Below are 20,757 nucleotides of genomic sequence, written 5' to 3' on the forward strand. Positions count from 1 at the left end.
TGTCCGGGAAATTCCGGACGTATGGCAACCCTAGTCTATATTAATGTACTGTACACGATACCTAGTGACGACTCCTGCTATACATAATGCCACAATGCTGGAGTATTCAGCCTATCGACGATTTAAACGTCGCCAAATGTATCATCTAGGTCGGAAAATCAAATGATATGATGGTCTCACAAAACTAATATCTTCCGTCGCTTTCAAGGGAATATAAGCTTACGCCTTAGCGGTCCAGGCCAGACGGACCATGTATTTGGCGTCTGTGCTACGTTGATATTGAGCAAAGTGTAAAACGGGTTTCTATACTTGCTACCGATACTACCCCCTTAACACCCCAATCGCATGGATTCGGTTTTCATGATACAATAAAAATACGAAATTAGGATTGACTCCGCACGCCTGCTACATCTTGTTACATCAGACAACTATATCAATTTCATTGATTGGTTGAATAAGCATCTGCATTCGCTGACTACCTATATGTAGTGTATATCACTCTTGATGTTGTGTGATTCCGGGTCAAACTCAAGGCAGAGACTCACTAAATATTCACAAACGGAAAACTGGATATTTCGTGCGTACTTTTGTAACAAACCTAGTAAAATTTTTGAAATTGTCAAAGTGCATGCTCGTTTAGTGGTAATTTCTTATGCTGCCAGCGCCATTGATAGAGTAGCCCGCAGTTGAAATGCAATAAATTTCAACCAATGATGTTATAATAAAGTGAAAATGGGAATATATGAAAAAGGTTCACAGTGCAGAACCTACCAAGGTTCGTTTGTGAACCTGAACCTTTAAATTTCTGAGGTTCACACACAGAACGCGAACGCGAACCTCACGTTCACACCAACCCTAGTGTTTACCCAATCACCTTTATACTGTATAGCTAGCTGTAGACACATATTGAAATATGAGCTATCGCGGCCGATAAATTTCAGTTTTGACCTCCCACAGTTATATCCTATTGATTTTTTATTACATTCGTATCAATTCTTCACACATGCACATCCAGACCTGAACGGAGAGAGGGTCAGCGGGGGCCAGTATATCGTCATACTTCTGTCTTCCAAACGTTTTCATGGTAATCAAGTATATAGGTTTCGCTTTTCAGAGTGCGATTCGCCAAGTCATTTTGTTCTAATATTGCATATGCTTCGTATTTCGGCAACCAAATTAGCTAAAATTTACATTTCGAAAAACGTCTTCCAAGAGTCAAGTATCGTTTTGGAAGTTGAATCTTCATCAATTTAAATACTTGTTTGAGTTGAATTAAGTGTTGCTTGAGTCCAAGCAACGACCGATTTGAGAGTTTTGTGAAGTTCCTAGTCGGATAGATTTGAGTCATTTCAAGAGTGGAATACTCGCTCGGCAACATGGCTGCCGCCTGACAATCTAGGATTGCGGTTTCCAAATAGCACCTGTGGGACCATCATAGCCATCAGTGACCATTGTCAGTACAACTTTGAATGTTGGCTGGTGTTACAGACAATTGAAATTCTAGCAACCACTGTCGTGGACAGCTTAGTATAGCTATACTATAGTCTGCTTACTTCGAGGGAATACTTTCTCAGCATACCGTTTATTACTCCTACGTTAGGACGTTTAGGTCTGTCTTAGAAAATCAATATTTGTCTAACGAACGTCACTCACGACCCTGTTTCGTCGTGATGCCAAAATTGAGCTTTAGCCAAACGCTTTATGATTAATTTCCTTGAAACAAGGGAACTGGAAATGACTACAACACTTGAAAGGCAGAATGATGTTGGAGACGGAAAATGCCATAGCAGCCTTGGCTACATATAGTGTATGCACAATGCACATCAGTTCAGTTCAATTTATTATTAATTTTGCCGGATCAATACAATACAAGATTGCGACATAATGAAAGACAGGAAGGCGTCGAAACGATTTGGAGTAGTCTTTGCATAATAATAACTCTCCCGATGAATTGTCTACCTTCTTTTTTCTTGCGATTTCCAGGGAAAAAGTTTCAAACATCCTCTATTTAAGCCTAATACTTATAATTGCGCGTCAAAGCTCATCTTTTGTTTCAGGATTTGTTCTGGACATTATGGCACTTATGGCATCGATTGGCATACTTCTTGCTACGTTGACGTTCCTTGTCTCCGACATTTCGGCAGTGTCTTATGGACTAAAAGGTTTGTCAACATCAATCGTTCTTATCATATTTGTATTGTCAGAATATAGATATATTTACAAACTCAGTTTTCATGTGCGCTCTTGCAAGAGTAAATCTCATTGGACATTTCTTCTCGGCCATTCTGTTTAGGTAGACTCCTTCGGCCCGATGACTAACAATAAGGTCACCTTTACCGCTCGCGAGCAACTTCAAAGATATAGGATAGGTTACGCGAAGCGTGACTTCGTGTTGCCCAATTCTCCCCTAGGTGGGGACCAGTTGGCTCCACGTTAGTTATCCCATAAAATAGGAATTCACCTATTAAGAGCTTGTAGAATGCGAGTCGATTCGCTGGGGGAAAATGAGCTAATGCTTTGTCTAACTCAATAGCAACTACATACTGACCATTTCCGATCAGATCCTCTGCGATTGTCCACCGAATGCGTTTTAATTCACTCCAATGTTTAGCCGGTGGTTCATTACTAACAATTTATGAACAATTTCAGGCGGGAGACAAGAAGTCGTTTTGAAAAGGTAAGTATACACTACAGGTACATATTAGGGATGGTGTGAACCACTCAAAGGTTCAGGTTCGTGTGAACGCGAACCTTTTTGAAAGGTTCTGTGTGAACACTAATTTGAACCTCATGGCGACACGTGACTTCGTTTAGCTAATTCCCACCCGACATTTCAGTGAAGTGATAGCCTATACATGATACCTAGCGAAGACTCGGGCAAACATAATGCCACAATGATGAAGTACATATTGACGTTTTGAACGTCGCCAAATGTATCAACTGGGGCAATCAAATGATATATTAATCCCATAGAATCACGACCTTCCGTCGCTTTGCCAACAATTTCGACGAGTACTTCCAAGGGATTATAGACCGTAACGGTCTAGGGCGCTAGGCCATACCGGATAATGTATTCGGTGTCTCAGTATTGCTACGTTGTTATTGAGCAGAGTGTAAGAGGGGTGTCTATATTTTCTGCCGATATTACCCCATTAAAAAGTTATGCAGCAGTAGCCAACACCCCAATCGCAACAACGCTTGGGTCATTTTAAAAATTTGACGACCAGCAAATCCAATGGCATCAAATTCCCGATCCATCTATTCAATGCACTTTTTTGATTCAAAGTATTTTATTCGTTCATGATTCATGAGAGAGGCAAGAAAGGCAATAAGTAATATATTTGCAACAACTTCAGTCGACAATGATATACATGGTTTCATACGAGGCCATCATTGTACCCGTGATATGTTTTCTGCTTGTTTCTGTTAGATGTGGTTTGTTATTATTTGTTGTTATCTGTCGTTTCAAACACTATATATTCAGTTCTAGTTGTTGTACAACAGCAAGGTTCGTTTCAACACATAGCACTATCTCGTACGAAGGATGGATAAGCGACTACTTAGACGGGCGTTGTGAAATGAATCATTTGAACGTCGGAGATAATATGTTATTACCAAAACAATAAGACGCGGCAATATATTTTATGTTGTGAATAGCGCATATCTGCTGTTGCAGTTTACGCATATCGATTGCTGAAAAAAAAGCATGATGGTGCTCAGCGAGCTACAAGATCTCCAACGCGCAATTGATATGACAGCAAATGTATGTCCGTAAATGGCTGCACTTCTGGTGAAAATGTTTAAATCTAACCCATGCTAGAGAACAAAACCTAAATATGGTTGAATGTCGATTGTCAAATTAGCGAATTTATGTATGCAGTGTAGATTCGGGGGACGCGAAAGCCTAACAGAGTTGCGCACTAGTTGCGCACTCAGAAACAGATTGCTGCGATGCGCATGTAGTACAAAATCCACTATATCTTCGGTGATAGCCTGGTTATCTGGCTGCCTATTGGTTCAATAGATAGCCCTTGTCCCAAATCATTAGTCTACATCACCATTGTCGATGAAAGTCTTGCATAATATGACATGATCTGATTTCAAATGCCCAGTAAAATATCAGTGAAACACTGTATTTCATATTGCAGGTATGACTACCTACCAATTCAACCACTATACATTCTGTTCTAGTTGTTGGACAACGCCAAGGTGTGTTTCAACAAAGCACTATGTAGCTAGTACAAAGGATCGCACTGTAGCTAACTGTAGCCATCGGTATATCAGCGGTCGTTACACTCGACTGTATTATCGAATGTCTGGCGAAACGAGAGAGTAGCTCAGGACGTAACAATGCTGTCTGGCGAAACGAGAGAGTAGCTCAAGAGAAAAAGAGCCAGACAGCATTGTTGCGTCCCAATGCCAATCTCCATAACGATGAAAAATTCGAAGCTGGTTGTGGGAGTTCCAGAGACACGAGCGGAATAAAATTTATATTTTCGTAATCAGTGCAGAGTCAGCTTTCGATTGATACCCGTTTTACCAAATTTAATGCTCGTCAAGCCGGTCAAAAATGTCCGTCAAATTGCCTGTAGCCAAATGGAAATTGTGACGTGATACAATTTCACTGAGACGTGAGATTTGTCTGTGTCGACACCATATAGGACACTATGCTATCAGAGGTTCACACACAGAACGCGAACGTGAGCCTCACGTTTACTGCTGAGGGATGCAAAAGCGTACATCTGCCGATGACCTATCGAACGGAACACTATACCTACGTTCAAGGCGCGTAGAGGCGACGACGTTTCGGTGACAAATAAGATGTATATGTGCGTACTGAAAGTAGTGAAAAAGTTGTGTAAACCAAAGTACATGTTAGTAGCCTATATGTGACGGATTGCTGGTGCACTGCCACAAAACAGCTCCAGTCTCGCAGATTGGCGCTATACTCCACACATTGTTAAGCTGCTGGGATTTCAACATAATAAGCGAATTGAAGAAATGACCACCTAAGTATCAGACCAAACTTGACAAGGTCGAATAACTAAGCTTGAGTGAGCCCACGCATGTATTTATTCAGCGACAAAAAGACGTATCGCGACGAAATAATGTATCGGGTCTATTACTTCACCATCACAACATTATTTTGCCGCCACTTACCCCCACGCGCGGTTTGAATTCGTTCTTTTTACAGTAATAGTACATTGAACGAGAAAAAAACTGCTTTAGCAATAAAAGGCGATACTGTGGTCCTGCAATGCGTGTTCGAAGTTAAAGGATGGTCGACAGTCCAATGGTAAGCTACGGTCATACGGTCCAAATTAGGACTGACGTGTAGTTGATATTCCATTTCACCAACAGGGTAAAGTTGACACGTGAAGACATATCAGAAACCGTACTGCCAGATAGTCTGGTTAATTCTACTGGTGGGAGCGTTTCAATTGCCACTCTACAGAACATCACGGAATCAGAGGAAGGGAATTATAGCTGCATCCTAACAACACTTAGAAGTGCTTCGGTTTCGTACAGCTTTGAACTCACGGTTAAAGGTAACCTCATATTCTTGATCGACTCAAGCAAGTTCATGAGCATGTAATTCTCATGTAAATATTCGGATTCATTACAATAGTAATATACTATTCCCTTGTATAGTGAAGTTCTGCATATAATGTTATGGAATATCTGGAAAATAATCTACAATTTTCATTTTCTTTTGCCGAATATTTCGTGCTATATGTAGGGATGTGTTTAAAATTAAAATGTCTTTAAAGGACGCATGTTTAAATAGGGCCCTTGTTTGAAACATGTGTCTCATTGTTGCTGTTTTAGCCATGACCACCCTCATATGAGAAAAGCATCTACAATTACAATATTTGGTTCAATATAGACTGTCTCAAAGTTATACTATATTTGTATTCAAGAAATATTTACATGCACATTGTGACTCCCTCGGGATTTGGTTAATGGTTACAAACCTGGACTTGCCTTTTTCTCATTCCTCAGTAAAGAGACTCGGCTAGCGTTAGTTCATCTAGTTATGTGTTCATTACGTTAACATTTGGGGAAGCGAGTGGTGCAGTTGGTTTAACACTACAGTCACGACACCAATGGTTGCTGGTTCTAGTCCCGGCTCTGCTACGTTTCTATGTGTCGGAGGTTTATCTGGGCTCCTCATCGCCGATCGCGCTGTAACTACAGCGCATTGAAAAGCTCAAACGAAGAGAAAGCCAAACTCTGGAATGATGGCAGCAAATGAACCGGAACCACCCCACCGAAGCAATATTTCACCTTGTTGGTAGTTATAGGAAGGCATTCGCATGCGTAACTCTGGCGACCACTTGCTTATATCTTGCGTTAACGCTAAGCAAGTATAGAAACTCCAGGAATGCGTTACGCTTACCCACGCAAAGACTATAACATCACGATTAAGGCATCCGTTTTCTTACCCTAACCCTTACCCTAACCCTAACCCTCTTTCCCTTAGGCTACCCTGTGATCTGGGGCGTGCCCATAGACATATCAGATGATGAGTTGCTGGATGAGTTCAGAACGTACAAGGTTTCGTATGTCAAACGATTTCGTAGGAAGAATGACGAAGGCTTCGAACACTGGCAAGAAGTTCTTTTGAATTTCAGCTCCCCGGCTTCTGACATTCACCCATCTCCGATTCCAAACCCGACCGTATAAACCACCACCTACCAGATGGTATAAAACTGCAACCGTTTTAGCCATACAGCGACAAAATGCCGTGGGAAACATTGTTGTACCAAATGTGGGGGATCAGATCATAAGTCCAGCGACTGTAAAAACTTAGTACAATGTCTTAATTGCAACAAACCTCATAGTGCATCTTATGCAGGCTGCCCTAAGTACAAGTAAGAAGCGCGCATACAAATAATCAAAGAACGCAATCAGGTGTCCTATTCCAAAGCGAAAGAAACCATGCGACGCGATAATCCTGGCCAGATGTAGAGCTCGCGAGTAGAGTAAACGTTTCAAGCCGAGACCTCGCGTACTCACGAGTGCTTAAACATGGTAAAAGGAATGCATCGCGCATTACGGCATCATTCCCAAACGACGCTGACCTACGCTGACCTCGCAATAACCAACGTTTCGAAAATGAGCCGATATCCCGAGAAACCTCAGTCAGAGACCGTGACAGCCCCTCCAACATAGCTGCATCAATAGCACAAATCGATCCAATCCGCCTATATACTTGCGCTTGTAATGCTTGCTTGAAATTGCTTGCTTGAAATTTGTACAACTTAGTGTTACAGCATACAAAGAGGGGGATAGCGATGTAACTAGCCCAGTCGCGGAAGTTTCCAGCAAATACCAGGGGTGCCCGGTGCACTTGCACGGTTGAGAGTGCAACCCTCAAATCAGTCTCTGACACTTGCAACAACCGTTGTCAGTCCTCTCTTCCCTCTGCAACAGAACAGCTTTCAGCTTGACCCAATCGCTGAACCTGATGCAATGGAACTGTCGCGGTATCATATATCATCTAGCAAACCCCAACTTCCGAACATTTAATATAATCACGCAGATACCTTAACTGCCAGAATTGAAACTGCAGACCAAGCCAGCCTCTTTTCTCGCCCCGTGGACCACGCCGTATCCAAACGTCGATCTCGAACTTTTGCGAAACTATATCAAAGTGCTCAGTACCCTCAGTTATCTTATCTAATAGCCTAGATTTCAATTTTGAAATATACGCAGATTTCCTGACCGTATACACTGACGGGTCCAAGACTGAGAGGCGGTTTATTCCCGCCCACTCCGTTCAATTATCCAGCGCGTTACCGAATACATATTCCATTTTTTTTGCCGAATTGAGCGCCATTTCTTCATGCCTTGAAGTGGATTACAGAACATGGCTCATCGTACTCCCGGCATATCTTTCTGTCATATTGTCTCTGTGCTCTCAAATCTATTTCAAATGCATCGCGAACACAGCTACCGTGCAGTATACTAACGCTATTTTACTAAATATTTTCGACACCTTACTTCAAGTCACCAGTCAGCGTCTCCATGTCACTCTGGCTTGGATCCCCCTACACAGTGGGATCCCAGGAAATACCCAAGGCTATGAACTAGCTAAGGCGGCATCGTTATCTTCAACGATTTCGTGATCTCCAGTGATCCGCAATTTCAAATTAAATCAGATATATCATATCTTTTTTTTACAGAAAACCCTTCCTGTGGAATCAGTACTTGCTCAATTAATGGACGTTGCTCCGAATCTCTTGACGGGTTAGTGTACAATGGTGTATTTTTCTAAAACAATCCCTTGCAATATCCAAGCGACACGTTTAGGTACAAGTGCTCCTGCAACTCTGGATTTATTGGAATGCATTGCACACGTGCGGATCCGTGCTTGAGCTCGCCTTGCAGGAACAATGGCACTTGCATTCCTGGTGGTGAAGGGTACAGTTGCAGATGTCAGGAAGGTTAAGAGAAACAGATGTTTAATAGCAACACAGCCTATTTATATGAAGCATGGTTTAACCAAAATATATCAATGTTATTAATTCTTGAATACCCTACACTAGAGGTGGGCAAACTACGGCCCGCGGCCCGCGAAAGTCTAATGAAACTTATTAAAAATATTGATAAAATGCGTACTAAAATCGAATTAATGAAGGGACTTGATTAAAATGATGATTATAAGGCAGTGGTTCTCAAACTGGGGGCGTGAAAGCATCTGAAAGGGAGCGCGAATCTGAGTCAAACAGAAAATTTTTCTCGAGCTCGGCGCGATTTACATCCAATTCATAATGATTGCTCTGTATTTAGTATAAATTTCATATTTAAAAATCTATCATCCACAGTCGTAACCTTCCATGCCATCAAACTATTCGTTAGGTTTGCTAGCATCCTGGTTTCGTTTTGTGATATGACGCTAAGGGGGGCGCGAAATCTTTCACCTTCATAAGGGGGGCGTGTCTTGAAAAGTTTGAGAGCCACTGTTTTAAGGTAAATACTTCCTATATTAATTTTTATGTTCAATTTCTGGCGCGACAGCTCGATCCTAAGGCTCACGCAGTTTGAAAGGTTTCAAAGTGGCCACTCCAGTTTTAATTATTTCAGTGATATGCTTATAAAAAACGTAGAATTAGGGTATTTATATTTTATATAGCCTACACACATAGTAGAAGCGTGTTTGAAGCCAACGTGGTTATGATGCTGTCAGCATTGTGTGTCCTGGAACTGAACCCAAAGTGGATTTAGTAAATCTGTGAACAGATCGCTGCTCAGCGATTTAAATTTCAATCCTATCCTAAGAATCGGGACAGCCGATTTTCAACTCTGTCGTTTTGTCAAATTGGTTATTCAGGTCGACCAGCTTATGAAATCTCGCCACTGTTTCTGGCGCGTGTATACGATATCATCCAAGCAATGTTAGTAGTATATACGATCGGTCGCGAACTAACGTTTTTTGCATGGGGTAGTATAGGCGGGGTGGTGACGCGCCTGAAAACCGGGGGTGGTGATGCGCCTTTTTAGACCCCCCTCTCGGCGGTGATGCGCCATGTGTTCTTATGGATGCGGTCGTGATTCGTACTTTCGGGTATAGGCTGCGGTGGTGATTCGCCGTGAAAACTCGTGGTCGTGACTCGCCTTTTTTGCTATGGGCTGCGGCGGTGATGCGCCATGTATTCTTACGCGATCTCTGGTGATTCGCCATGTGTTCTTATGGGTGCGGTCGTGATTCGTACTTTCAGGCATCTCTCGCGCGGTGTTGAATATGTATCAAGTAAAGAGTCACGAGTATCGCTAAACAGGAAATTCACTAAACCGCAGTGCAATGCGCGATTTTGAAAAGGATTATCGCGACCGCGTTTTGATATGTGTGACCCATTAAATACATCCGTTTTGGAAACGCGACCTGATGTGAGGATTTCGAGCGCGCATTATCGTATCGATTATTACACTAATCCAGTCAGTACTATCACATTCAGGAGTATTCAGTATTCAGCAGTGACACAAAAAGCAACCAACAAATAACCACGCTCGTAAATTAACACTTCAAAAAGTGTAAAATAGATTGCAAATCCCGCGATCGCTAACAAGATAATGTCTCGGGCATAACCATTTTAGTGACTTGGTGTTAAAGACATACCGATCGCTCACAAGGTAATATTTCGGTACTTAGTTTGTCACAGAGCCGTCGCAGACGGTGATTCGAAAACCAACAATTTGACACTTTCTGGTGGTCGCTATATGTTTTGACACTTCGAACAGTGGGTGACTTTAGTTGCGCGATAAGAATTATGAGAATATTCAACCAATGTATCAATTTGCCAACTCGAAATGAAACTTACTACACAAACCAAGTTGATTCGTATCTGAATGTGTTAATTCGGTACAATTCTAATTATTTTGAGAAATCTTTTCGTGATCTTTTGATTCGACCATAACCCGAATATTACTGACGCCGACTATCAGCCACATTGAATTATTCGCACATTCCACGCCGCTGTTTTCACACTTATAGAATCAATACCAACTATAATTCTACAAGAATCAAGAATCACAAGTATGTGCATTATACAGTTATTGTCTTTATCAACACGAAATCAAACTCTTAACAAAAACACGCATCTTATCACTCGTCAACTCTATCATGAAAATCCTCGAGTCCTTATCATCAAAAATGTTATAGCGCGGCGTCGGAATCCATTCGTGAGATGTACTAAAGGTAAATCCAGATAATCCAAAATGAAATATTTGGACTTTGACATAGTCTGAATCGAAATATATTGACAAACATGACTACCAACTTTGATCCAGTCACATTTCAAGATCATACTTTGAAACAATCCTTGAAACTTACAGCTCTATTCACGACTGAGTTTTCCGTTTATCAGTTTCAGTAAATACTATCGCGATATTTTAATGTGTTACTACACACAATAGAATCAATCAATGAAATAACACCTGTTGTAAATATTTCTAACTTGACAACCACTTGTGCATACCACGATCGACTTGTGACGCGATGAGTTAAATCGGAATATTTCAATATATTTGTCGAAATCTTGAACAAACTATCAGGTTATTTTTTGTTGCAATCGAGTGGACGGAAATAGTATTACATCTTCCCATACACAAAAGAGTAAAATACAAAAAACCTTGTCAAGCCAACCCGTTTGTAACTTACCCAACCAAAACAAAAAGTATCCTTATGAAAAGTAGACAAGACTACGCAAGTAATCACTACAACCAACAAACATATCAAGTTCGGTTTTATGCATATACCACCAACTCGTCTTATTGGAATGTCAGCAACTCTTTACGGTCATAGTTACAACCACATTATCTAATTTACCCGACCAACTCGTCATGATCATTCCTGAAATCAACACAAACATGACCACTGACTTGAGTTAACCACAAAACAGCATCAAGTTTTAAATCCGCTTGCAGCTGACGGATTATTCGAATGCTGCATCGATGGAGAATATTATTGAACTCGTCGGTATTGTTACTTCAACAAATTACACCGACTGCGAAAGTTAATATCGAATGGTAAGACTTGATCACATATTTATTGATCACAGACATGACAACATTACCGAGATTTTATAAACTAGTCATATTACTCTACACATCTACCAATATCAAAATGCGAGTCATCCAATTTTTCTACTAAAGTAACATTTCACTTTCGGATTCGGATTCGGTATAGTCATACAAATTGTATTAAATCCAACATCAAAACAAAAGGACTTTTTTAGTTCATTGAAATCAAATCATTCGTCTTCGACTTGTGCTTTTTTAGATTACCCGCGGCAATTCGTTTCGAGTGAGTTGTAACCGAAGTCAAGATATCTTTGTGTCCACAGATATGGAAGATGAATATAGCTAACACAATCACGAATCGACGTTTCAGAGTATTTCACGGATGTAATAAACTTGTTAGTGTCGCCCATCTAAAAGTACGCACGCGTTCGATTTCCATACCGACTGTTGCGATGTTTAGGATTCACTTACAATAACCACGGGTGAGGATTTAACATCAATGTCGTTACTATCGGAATTTGCGACAGAGAATTGAAACATTACACAGGGCGAAAATATCTCTTTGATATCAAAGCACTACACCAAGTACACGATTAATACTCAACTCCGCTCACACTTTTCTATAATACGTGCTAAATGTAAAATATCACGAGGTCGCACTCTAAGACTTTGATCATTACAAAAGTAAATTGGAATATGTTTGCTAGATGCATTCAAATCAGTTAGAAATGTCTGGTGCACAACAATCGTAATATCAAGGAAGTACTTGCTGCACTATAATTCACTAAACGTGTTTTGTATTGTTGTTCATTTGTAGTATTGATTGTTTTTGAACCCTCAAATAATAATTCCCGACATGAAACTAAGCCGCCGAAAGTCGTTACCATCACAAAGAAACAATTTACACGATGTTTGCCAAATTTTGCACTTTGTGTTCGTCAGTAGTATCCATTTGAATTTTTCCATTTCCTCTCGTCAAAGTAGATGTAATCATAGTCGCTAAAGAACTTACTTGGATGTGTTTGAATTCTAGACATAGTTCTAATTTACTCGACGCAAGACCCAAGAACAACCGTAGTTTACAACCGTGCACACATATCCAAAATATCGCACACTCCGCTATTCCTAAAGTACAAACACCCGATACAAAATATTAGCCTACTTGTTGTGTTGTTGCGGCATCATCTTCACAATATCACCCTCAATACAAATGATGTTTATGTGTAACATGCTATTGATTTGAATCACACCCACCTGACGGAGGAGGATTTACTCAATCTTCACAAAATGGATATTGACCAACATCACATCATCGGATTGTATCTGTTTTGCTGGATATGAGTTATGTTAGTTTAACAGTAAACAAATTTCACCCTCTTGGATTATGAACTCAATGCGTTTGCAGTCATTCAATATTTTGTTTGTGTCAACTAGTTACTTTGTATGTTACTCCACAACTCTTACAAAAGTACGAAGGATATTAACATCACACTAAGTAATTAACTTTACTCGATATTCTCGCATTACGAAACTAAAGAATGGTTGGTTAGACTCTACAAACTGTTTCGATATCACAAGACCTTTATTGTCGGAATGGGTGTTCACGTATCTTAATAATCAAATAGTTCAACACAGAACTAGTACTAACAGAAACATCAGAGAGTTGTTTACACAAAAGTTTGTATGTGTACACTGTACAGTATGCGAATACCGTGTGTAAGTCCAGCACAATTGCGGTATCCATCCTAGTTTAGTTAACACAAATTTATTACAACGGGGGCACGTAAACTTTCGTGAAAGAAAAGCATACTCACTCCCAGAGGGTTATGTCAATGCCATAGCAGTACCCCAACAACAAAGTACATATGTTTTCTAGTCACGTTCCTTACATCTTTCACATAGATCAATCTACTTTGCTAACGAAAAGTGCTGAGTCATCACATGATCACCCTCAAACAAAACAGCTAGTAGATATTATCATTCAAAAAATTTCTAACCCTTTACACACCAGTGACAAATCATACAACGAATATGTTTTGTGGGTCGAATTGTTGTTCAGTGTCAAGTTTACCTGTTGAAACTTACATTAAAACAACACAGTCACAATTCAATTAAAACCACGAATCTATTTTCATTTCGTCACATACAGAAAAATAAATTTTCTTTCCCCAACACATACTTGTAACCAATCGCTTTCATTAAACACACAACTTCATAAAAGTATTTACTTTCTACAACATAGACACTCCGATGTAGTCAAGAAATATTTTTATTAATCAAAATCATCGACTTCTGTTTACGGTGTTAGTGTGTGCATGTCATACACGTGGGGCCCGTATTAACATGGACACGACACAACTGAATGTAAGGAGATAGAAGTCTATCGCATAGATTTACATGTGGTCTTCGCTACGGTTTCAAAAAAAAACGAATCATCTCTTTTGCATTGATCTAGACCGAGCAAGTTAGTCAATGACCATGATTGTGTTTGTCATATGCGAATGATAGGGTTACTGTCAAATCTACATACAACAACCTTCTGGCACTCATAATAGCAATTTCATTCTCTCCCTTCGCAGTCATATACCCCCCCAACTCGGCTTTTTTGTTCATCGACAGCTGCGTTTAACAAGACCAACGACACTGAACCCACGACGTTTACCTATGTAAAATTACCACTTTCACTTGGCAGTCCGTCGTTTACCTGGCTAAACATATCATTTTGGTATGACATTGTTATCGGGTGTGATGACATTCGATCTACATCAAAACTACCGGCTATGATAATGTCTGTGGATCGATGTTTGTATACCAACACTTTGCATGCAATGTCACACACCTCCATTTACGCGTATACTGATGTGGGCAAACAAGCGCGACGTATATCTGGATGGTATTTTTTCGTGGAAACACAGGGTGTAACATGTTTACTTTGAATATTGTTCATTGGTTTATCAATTCAGAGTTGATATCCGGATCCGGTTACATACTTTATCAGGGTTTCCGATTTCAAACTGAATGTCGAGACATACATGACCAATAAAGACACAATATAGTAAACACGCGGGGGAAATCTCGACGATTACACAAATGTATTGGAGTTGTTGTTGGTGTATATTTTGTCGCTATCCGTTGTAACAATATACAAAAATATCAAATTGTCAGGTGTGTTTGTCAGATTTCAAAATGAAAATGGTTTTGTTACTCTAGGAAAAGCTAGATGACCAAGAGAAAATGTATTGTTACACTGGGTAAACGCCAGATCCCCAAAGGAAAATGATATTTTTACTCAGGTAAACGACGGATCACCAAGCGAAAAAGGTTTGTTACCCGGGGAAAAAATATATTTCCAAGTGAAAAAGGTTTGTTACCCAGGGAAAAAATAGATTTCCAAGTGAAAAAGGTTTCTTACTCTGGGAAAAAATAGATTTCCAAGTGAAAATGATATGTTTAGCCAGGTAAACGACGGAATGCCAAGTGAAAGTGGTAATTTTACATAGGTAAACGTCGTGGGTTCAGTGTCGTTGGTCTTGTTAAACGAAGCTGTCGATGAACAAAAAAGCCGAGTTGGGGGGGGGGGTATATGACTGCGAAGGGAGAGAATGAAATTGCTATTATGAGTGCCAGAAGGTTGTTGTATGTAGATTTGACAGTAACCCTATCATTCGCATATGACAAACACAATCATGGTCATTGACTAACTTGCTCGGTCTAGATCAATGCAAAAGAGATGATTCGTTTTTTTTTTTGAAACCGTAGCGAAGACCACATGTAAATCTATGCGATAGACTTCTATCTCCTTACATTCAGTTGTGTCGTGTCCATTTTAATACGGGCCCCACGTGTATGACATGCACACACTAACACCGTAAACAGAAGTCGATGATTTTGATTAATAAAAATATTTCTTGACTACATCGGAGTGTCTATGTTGTAGAAAGTAAATACTTTTATGAAGTTGTGTGTTTAATGAAAGCGATTGGTTACAAGTATGTGTTGGGGAAAGAAAATTTATTTTTCTGTATGTGACGAAATGAAAATAGATTCGTGGTTTTAATTGAATTGTGACTGTGTTGTTTTAATGTAAGTTTCAACAGGTAAACTTGACACTGAACAACAATTCGACCCACAAAACATATTCGTTGTATGATTTGTCACTGGTGTGTAAAGGGTTAGAAATTTTTTGAATGATAATATCTACTAGCTGTTTTGTTTGAGGGTGATCATGTGATGACTCAGCACTTTTCGTTAGCAAAGTAGATTGATCTATGTGAAAGATGTAAGGAACGTGACTAGAAAACATATGTACTTTGTTGTTGGGGTACTGCTATGGCATTGACATAACCCTCTGGGAGTGAGTATGCTTTTCTTTCACGAAAGTTTACGTGCCCCCGTTGTAATAAATTTGTGTTAACTAAACTAGGATGGATACCGCATTTGTGCTGGACTTACACACGGTATTCGCATACTGTACAGTGTACACATACAAACTTTTGTGTAAACAACTCTCTGATGTTTCTGTTAGTACTAGTTCTGTGTTGAACTATTTGATTATTAAGATACGTGAACACCCATTCCGACAATAAAGGTCTTGTGATATCGAAACAGTTTGTAGAGTCTAACCAACCATTCTTTAGTTTCGTAATGCGAGAATATCGAGTAAAGTTAATTACTTAGTGTGATGTTAATATCCTTCGTACTTTTGTAAGAGTTGTGGAGTAACATACAAAGTAACTAGTTGACACAAACAAAATATTGAATGACTGCAAACGCATTGAGTCCATAATCCAAGAGGGTGAAATTTGTTTACTGTTAAACTAACATAACTCATATCCAGCAAAACAGATACAATCCGATGATGTGATGTTGGTCAATATCCATTTTGTGAAGATTGAGTAAATCCTCCTCCGTCAGGTGGGTGTGATTCAAATCAATAGCATGTTACACATAAACATCATTTGTATTGAGGGTGATATTGTGAAGATGATGCCGCAACAACACAACAAGTAGGCTAATATTTTGTATCGGGTGTTTGTACTTTAGGAATAGCGGAGTGTGCGATATTTTGGATATGTGTGCACGGTTGTAAACTACGGTTGTTCTTGGGTCTTGCGTCGAGTAAATTAGAACTATGTCTAGAATTCAAACACATCCAAGTAAGTTCTTTAGCGACTATGATTACATCTACTTTGACGAGAGGAAATGGAAAAATTCAAATGGATACTACTGACGAACACAAAGTGCAAAATTTGGCAAACATCGTGTAAATTGTTTCTTTGTGATGGTAACGACTTTCGGCGGCTTAGTTTCATGTCGGGAATTATTATTTGAGGGTTCAAAAACAATCAATACTACAAATGAACAACAATACAAAACACGTTTAGTGAATTATAGTGCAGCAAGTACTTCCTTGATATTACGATTGTTGTGCACCAGACATTTCTAACTGATTTGAATGCATCTAGCAAACATATTCCAATTTACTTTTGTAATGATCAAAGTCTTAGAGTGCGACCTCGTGATATTTTACATTTAGCACGTATTATAGAAAAGTGTGAGCGGAGTTGAGTATTAATCGTGTACTTGGTGTAGTGCTTTGATATCAAAGAGATATTTTCGCCCTGTGTAATGTTTCAATTCTCTGTCGCAAATTCCGATAGTAACGACATTGATGTTAAATCCTCACCCGTGGTTATTGTAAGTGAATCCTAAACATCGCAACAGTCGGTATGGAAATCGAACGCGTGCGTACTTTTAGATGGGCGACACTAACAAGTTTATTACATCCGTGAAATACTCTGAAACGTCGATTCGTGATTGTGTTAGCTATATTCATCTTCCATATCTGTGGACACAAAGATATCTTGACTTCGGTTACAACTCACTCGAAACGAATTGCCGCGGGTAATCTAAAAAAGCACAAGTCGAAGACGAATGATTTGATTTCAATGAACTAAAAAAGTCCTTTTGTTTTGATGTTGGATTTAATACAATTTGTATGACTATACCGAATCCGAATCCGAAAGTGAAATGTTACTTTAGTAGAAAAATTGGATGACTCGCATTTTGATATTGGTAGATGTGTAGAGTAATATGACTAGTTTATAAAATCTCGGTAATGTTGTCATGTCTGTGATCAATAAATATGTGATCAAGTCTTACCATTCGATATTAACTTTCGCAGTCGGTGTAATTTGTTGAAGTAACAATACCGACGAGTTCAATAATATTCTCCATCGATGCAGCATTCGAATAATCCGTCAGCTGCAAGCGGATTTAAAACTTGATGCTGTTTTGTGGTTAACTCAAGTCAGTGGTCATGTTTGTGTTGATTTCAGGAATGATCATGACGAGTTGGTCGGGTAAATTAGATAATGTGGTTGTAACTATGACCGTAAAGAGTTGCTGACATTCCAATAAGACGAGTTGGTGGTATATGCATAAAACCGAACTTGATATGTTTGTTGGTTGTAGTGATTACTTGCGTAGTCTTGTCTACTTTTCATAAGGATACTTTTTGTTTTGGTTGGGTAAGTTACAAACGGGTTGGCTTGACAAGGTTTTTTGTATTTTACTCTTTTGTGTATGGGAAGATGTAATACTATTTCCGTCCACTCGATTGCAACAAAAAATAACCTGATAGTTTGTTCAAGATTTCGACAAATATATTGAAATATTCCGATTTAACTCATCGCGTCACAAGTCGATCGTGGTATGCACAAGTGGTTGTCAAGTTAGAAATATTTACAACAGGTGTTATTTCATTGATTGATTCTATTGTGTGTAGTAACACATTAAAATATCGCGATAGTATTTACTGAAACTGATAAACGGAAAACTCAGTCGTGAATAGAGCTGTAAGTTTCAAGGATTGTTTCAAAGTATGATCTTGAAATGTGACTGGATCAAAGTTGGTAGTCATGTTTGTCAATATATTTCGATTCAGACTATGTCAAAGTCCAAATATTTCATTTTGGATTATCTGGATTTACCTTTAGTACATCTCACGAATGGATTCCGACGCCGCGCTATAACATTTTTGATGATAAGGACTCGAGGATTTTCATGATAGAGTTGACGAGTGATAAGATGCGTGTTTTTGTTAAGAGTTTGATTTCGTGTTGATAAAGACAATAACTGTATAATGCACATACTTGTGATTCTTGATTCTTGTAGAATTATAGTTGGTATTGATTCTATAAGTGTGAAAACAGCGGCGTGGAATGTGCGAATAATTCAATGTGGCTGATAGTCGGCGTCAGTAATATTCGGGTTATGGTCGAATCAAAAGATCACGAAAAGATTTCTCAAAATAATTAGAATTGTACCGAATTAACACATTCAGATACGAATCAACTTGGTTTGTGTAGTAAGTTTCATTTCGAGTTGGCAAATTGATACATTGGTTGAATATTCTCATAATTCTTATCGCGCAACTAAAGTCACCCACTGTTCGAAGTGTCAAAACATATAGCGACCACCAGAAAGTGTCAAATTGTTGGTTTTCGAATCACCGTCTGCGACGGCTCTGTGACAAACTAAGTACCGAAATATTACCTTGTGAGCGATCGGTATGTCTTTAACACCAAGTCACTAAAATGGTTATGCCCGAGACATTATCTTGTTAGCGATCGCGGGATTTGCAATCTATTTTACACTTTTTGAAGTGTTAATTTACGAGCGTTGGTTATTTGTTGGTTGCTTTTTGTGTCACTGCTGAATACTGAATACTCCTGAATGTGATAGTACTGACTGGATTAGTGTAATAATCGATACGATAATGCGCGCTCGAAATCCTCACATCAGGTCGCGTTTCCAAAACGGATGTATTTAATGGGTCACACATATCAAAACGCGGTCGCGATAATCCTTTTCAAAATCGCGCATTGCACTGCGGTTTAGTGAATTTCCTGTTTAGCGATACTCGTGACTCTTTACTTGATACATATTCAACACCGCGCGAGAGATGCCTGAAAGTACGAATCACGACCGCACCCATAAGAACACATGGCGAATCACCAGAGATCGCGTAAGAATACATGGCGCATCACCGCCGCAGCCCATAGCAAAAAAGGCGAGTCACGACCACGAGTTTTCACGGCGAATCACCACCGCAGCCTATACCCGAAAGTACGATTCACGACCGCATCCATAAGAACACATGGCGCATCACCGCCGAGAGGAGGGTCTAAAAAGGCGCATCACCACCCCCGGTTTTCAGGCGCGTCACCACCCCGCCTATACTACCCCACGCAAAAAAAACGTTAGTTCGCGAGCGATCGTATATACTACTAATGTTTGGTTTGTTTTAAATGAGCATGCATATTATCTGCATGTCCTCACTATATAATCAAATACCAATATTGCGTTTTTGTTTAAAATCCCTGTTTTATATAGTGCGGCCCGCGAATGGATTCATATGTTGAATGCGGCCCGCGAGCTCAAATGTTTTCCCACCCCTGCCCTACACCATGCTTAGGGTTGCATATAAAACAAAAATGAATTCAAAAAACAAAAACGGCCCTTGTTTAAAATATGTTTCTTTATTTTCTTGTCAAGAATATTTACATGTGACGTCACAGTCTATATTGACAATCGAAGAAGTAGGGTAAGTATGGTTCCTTTGACGAATCAGGCTTCCGACCCCTGTCATAAACGGACTGGAAATATTACATCGTCATGCTGCATTTTGACGGTCGGTGGTCATCATCATCAGAACATCCATACAGTACCAATGATAGCTCGATAACGTTTGAAAAAAAAAGTTATTGTTTTAAAACACATTGTTTGAAACGTGATTTAAACAAAGTGTTTTAAAACACCATTTGTATAAATGCAACCCTAGCTATACGCTTCAGTGATGAATGAACACTTCGTCTCGCTCCCGGCTTTATGCTGTATCGCAGTCTTGTGATACTATCAATTGATTAAATTGTTGATAAACTTATATCTGGACTTTTAATTTATCAAAAAGTAATTCTTCCAAACTTTGAAACAACATACTTATTTTTTTTATCACCAAGGATATGGTGGGGCGGTATGCGAAAAAGATGTTTGCGCACCAAATATTTGCGGGATTGGCGGGGAATGTCGAATTGAAAACGAAAAAATAAAGTGTATATGTTCCGACACCACTGCCGGGGATCGGTGCCAACACGAATGCCGAAGACTCTCTAACGTACGTATCACTTTTTTTATAGTAGGCTATATAATCACAAACATTCAAATTTG

The 20,757-nt window shown here is 39.5% G+C and overlaps 1 protein-coding gene across 1 annotated transcript in view; it reads left to right on the top strand.

Moving 5' to 3' along the window:
• Positions 1-2,002: 2,002 nt before the first annotated feature.
• LOC145457690 (uncharacterized) overlaps positions 2,003-20,757 on the top strand; it is a 37,427-nt gene continuing 18,672 nt past the window's right edge. The window contains exons 1-7 of the mRNA XM_080335959.1: positions 2,003-2,162; positions 2,650-2,677; positions 5,195-5,296; positions 5,362-5,549; positions 8,190-8,253; positions 8,317-8,450; positions 20,550-20,704. Coding sequence (XP_080192085.1) covers positions 2,075-2,162; positions 2,650-2,677; positions 5,195-5,296; positions 5,362-5,549; positions 8,190-8,253; positions 8,317-8,450; positions 20,550-20,704 — 759 coding nt within the window. The 5' untranslated portion in view covers positions 2,003-2,074. The remainder of the gene's footprint in view (positions 2,163-2,649; positions 2,678-5,194; positions 5,297-5,361; positions 5,550-8,189; positions 8,254-8,316; positions 8,451-20,549; positions 20,705-20,757) is intronic.

Source organism: Botryllus schlosseri, chromosome 15 (genome assembly GCF_051294905.1).
Source record: "Botryllus schlosseri isolate E-star chromosome 15, Bs_hap1, whole genome shotgun sequence".
Lineage (NCBI taxonomy): Eukaryota > Metazoa > Chordata > Ascidiacea > Stolidobranchia > Styelidae > Botryllus > Botryllus schlosseri.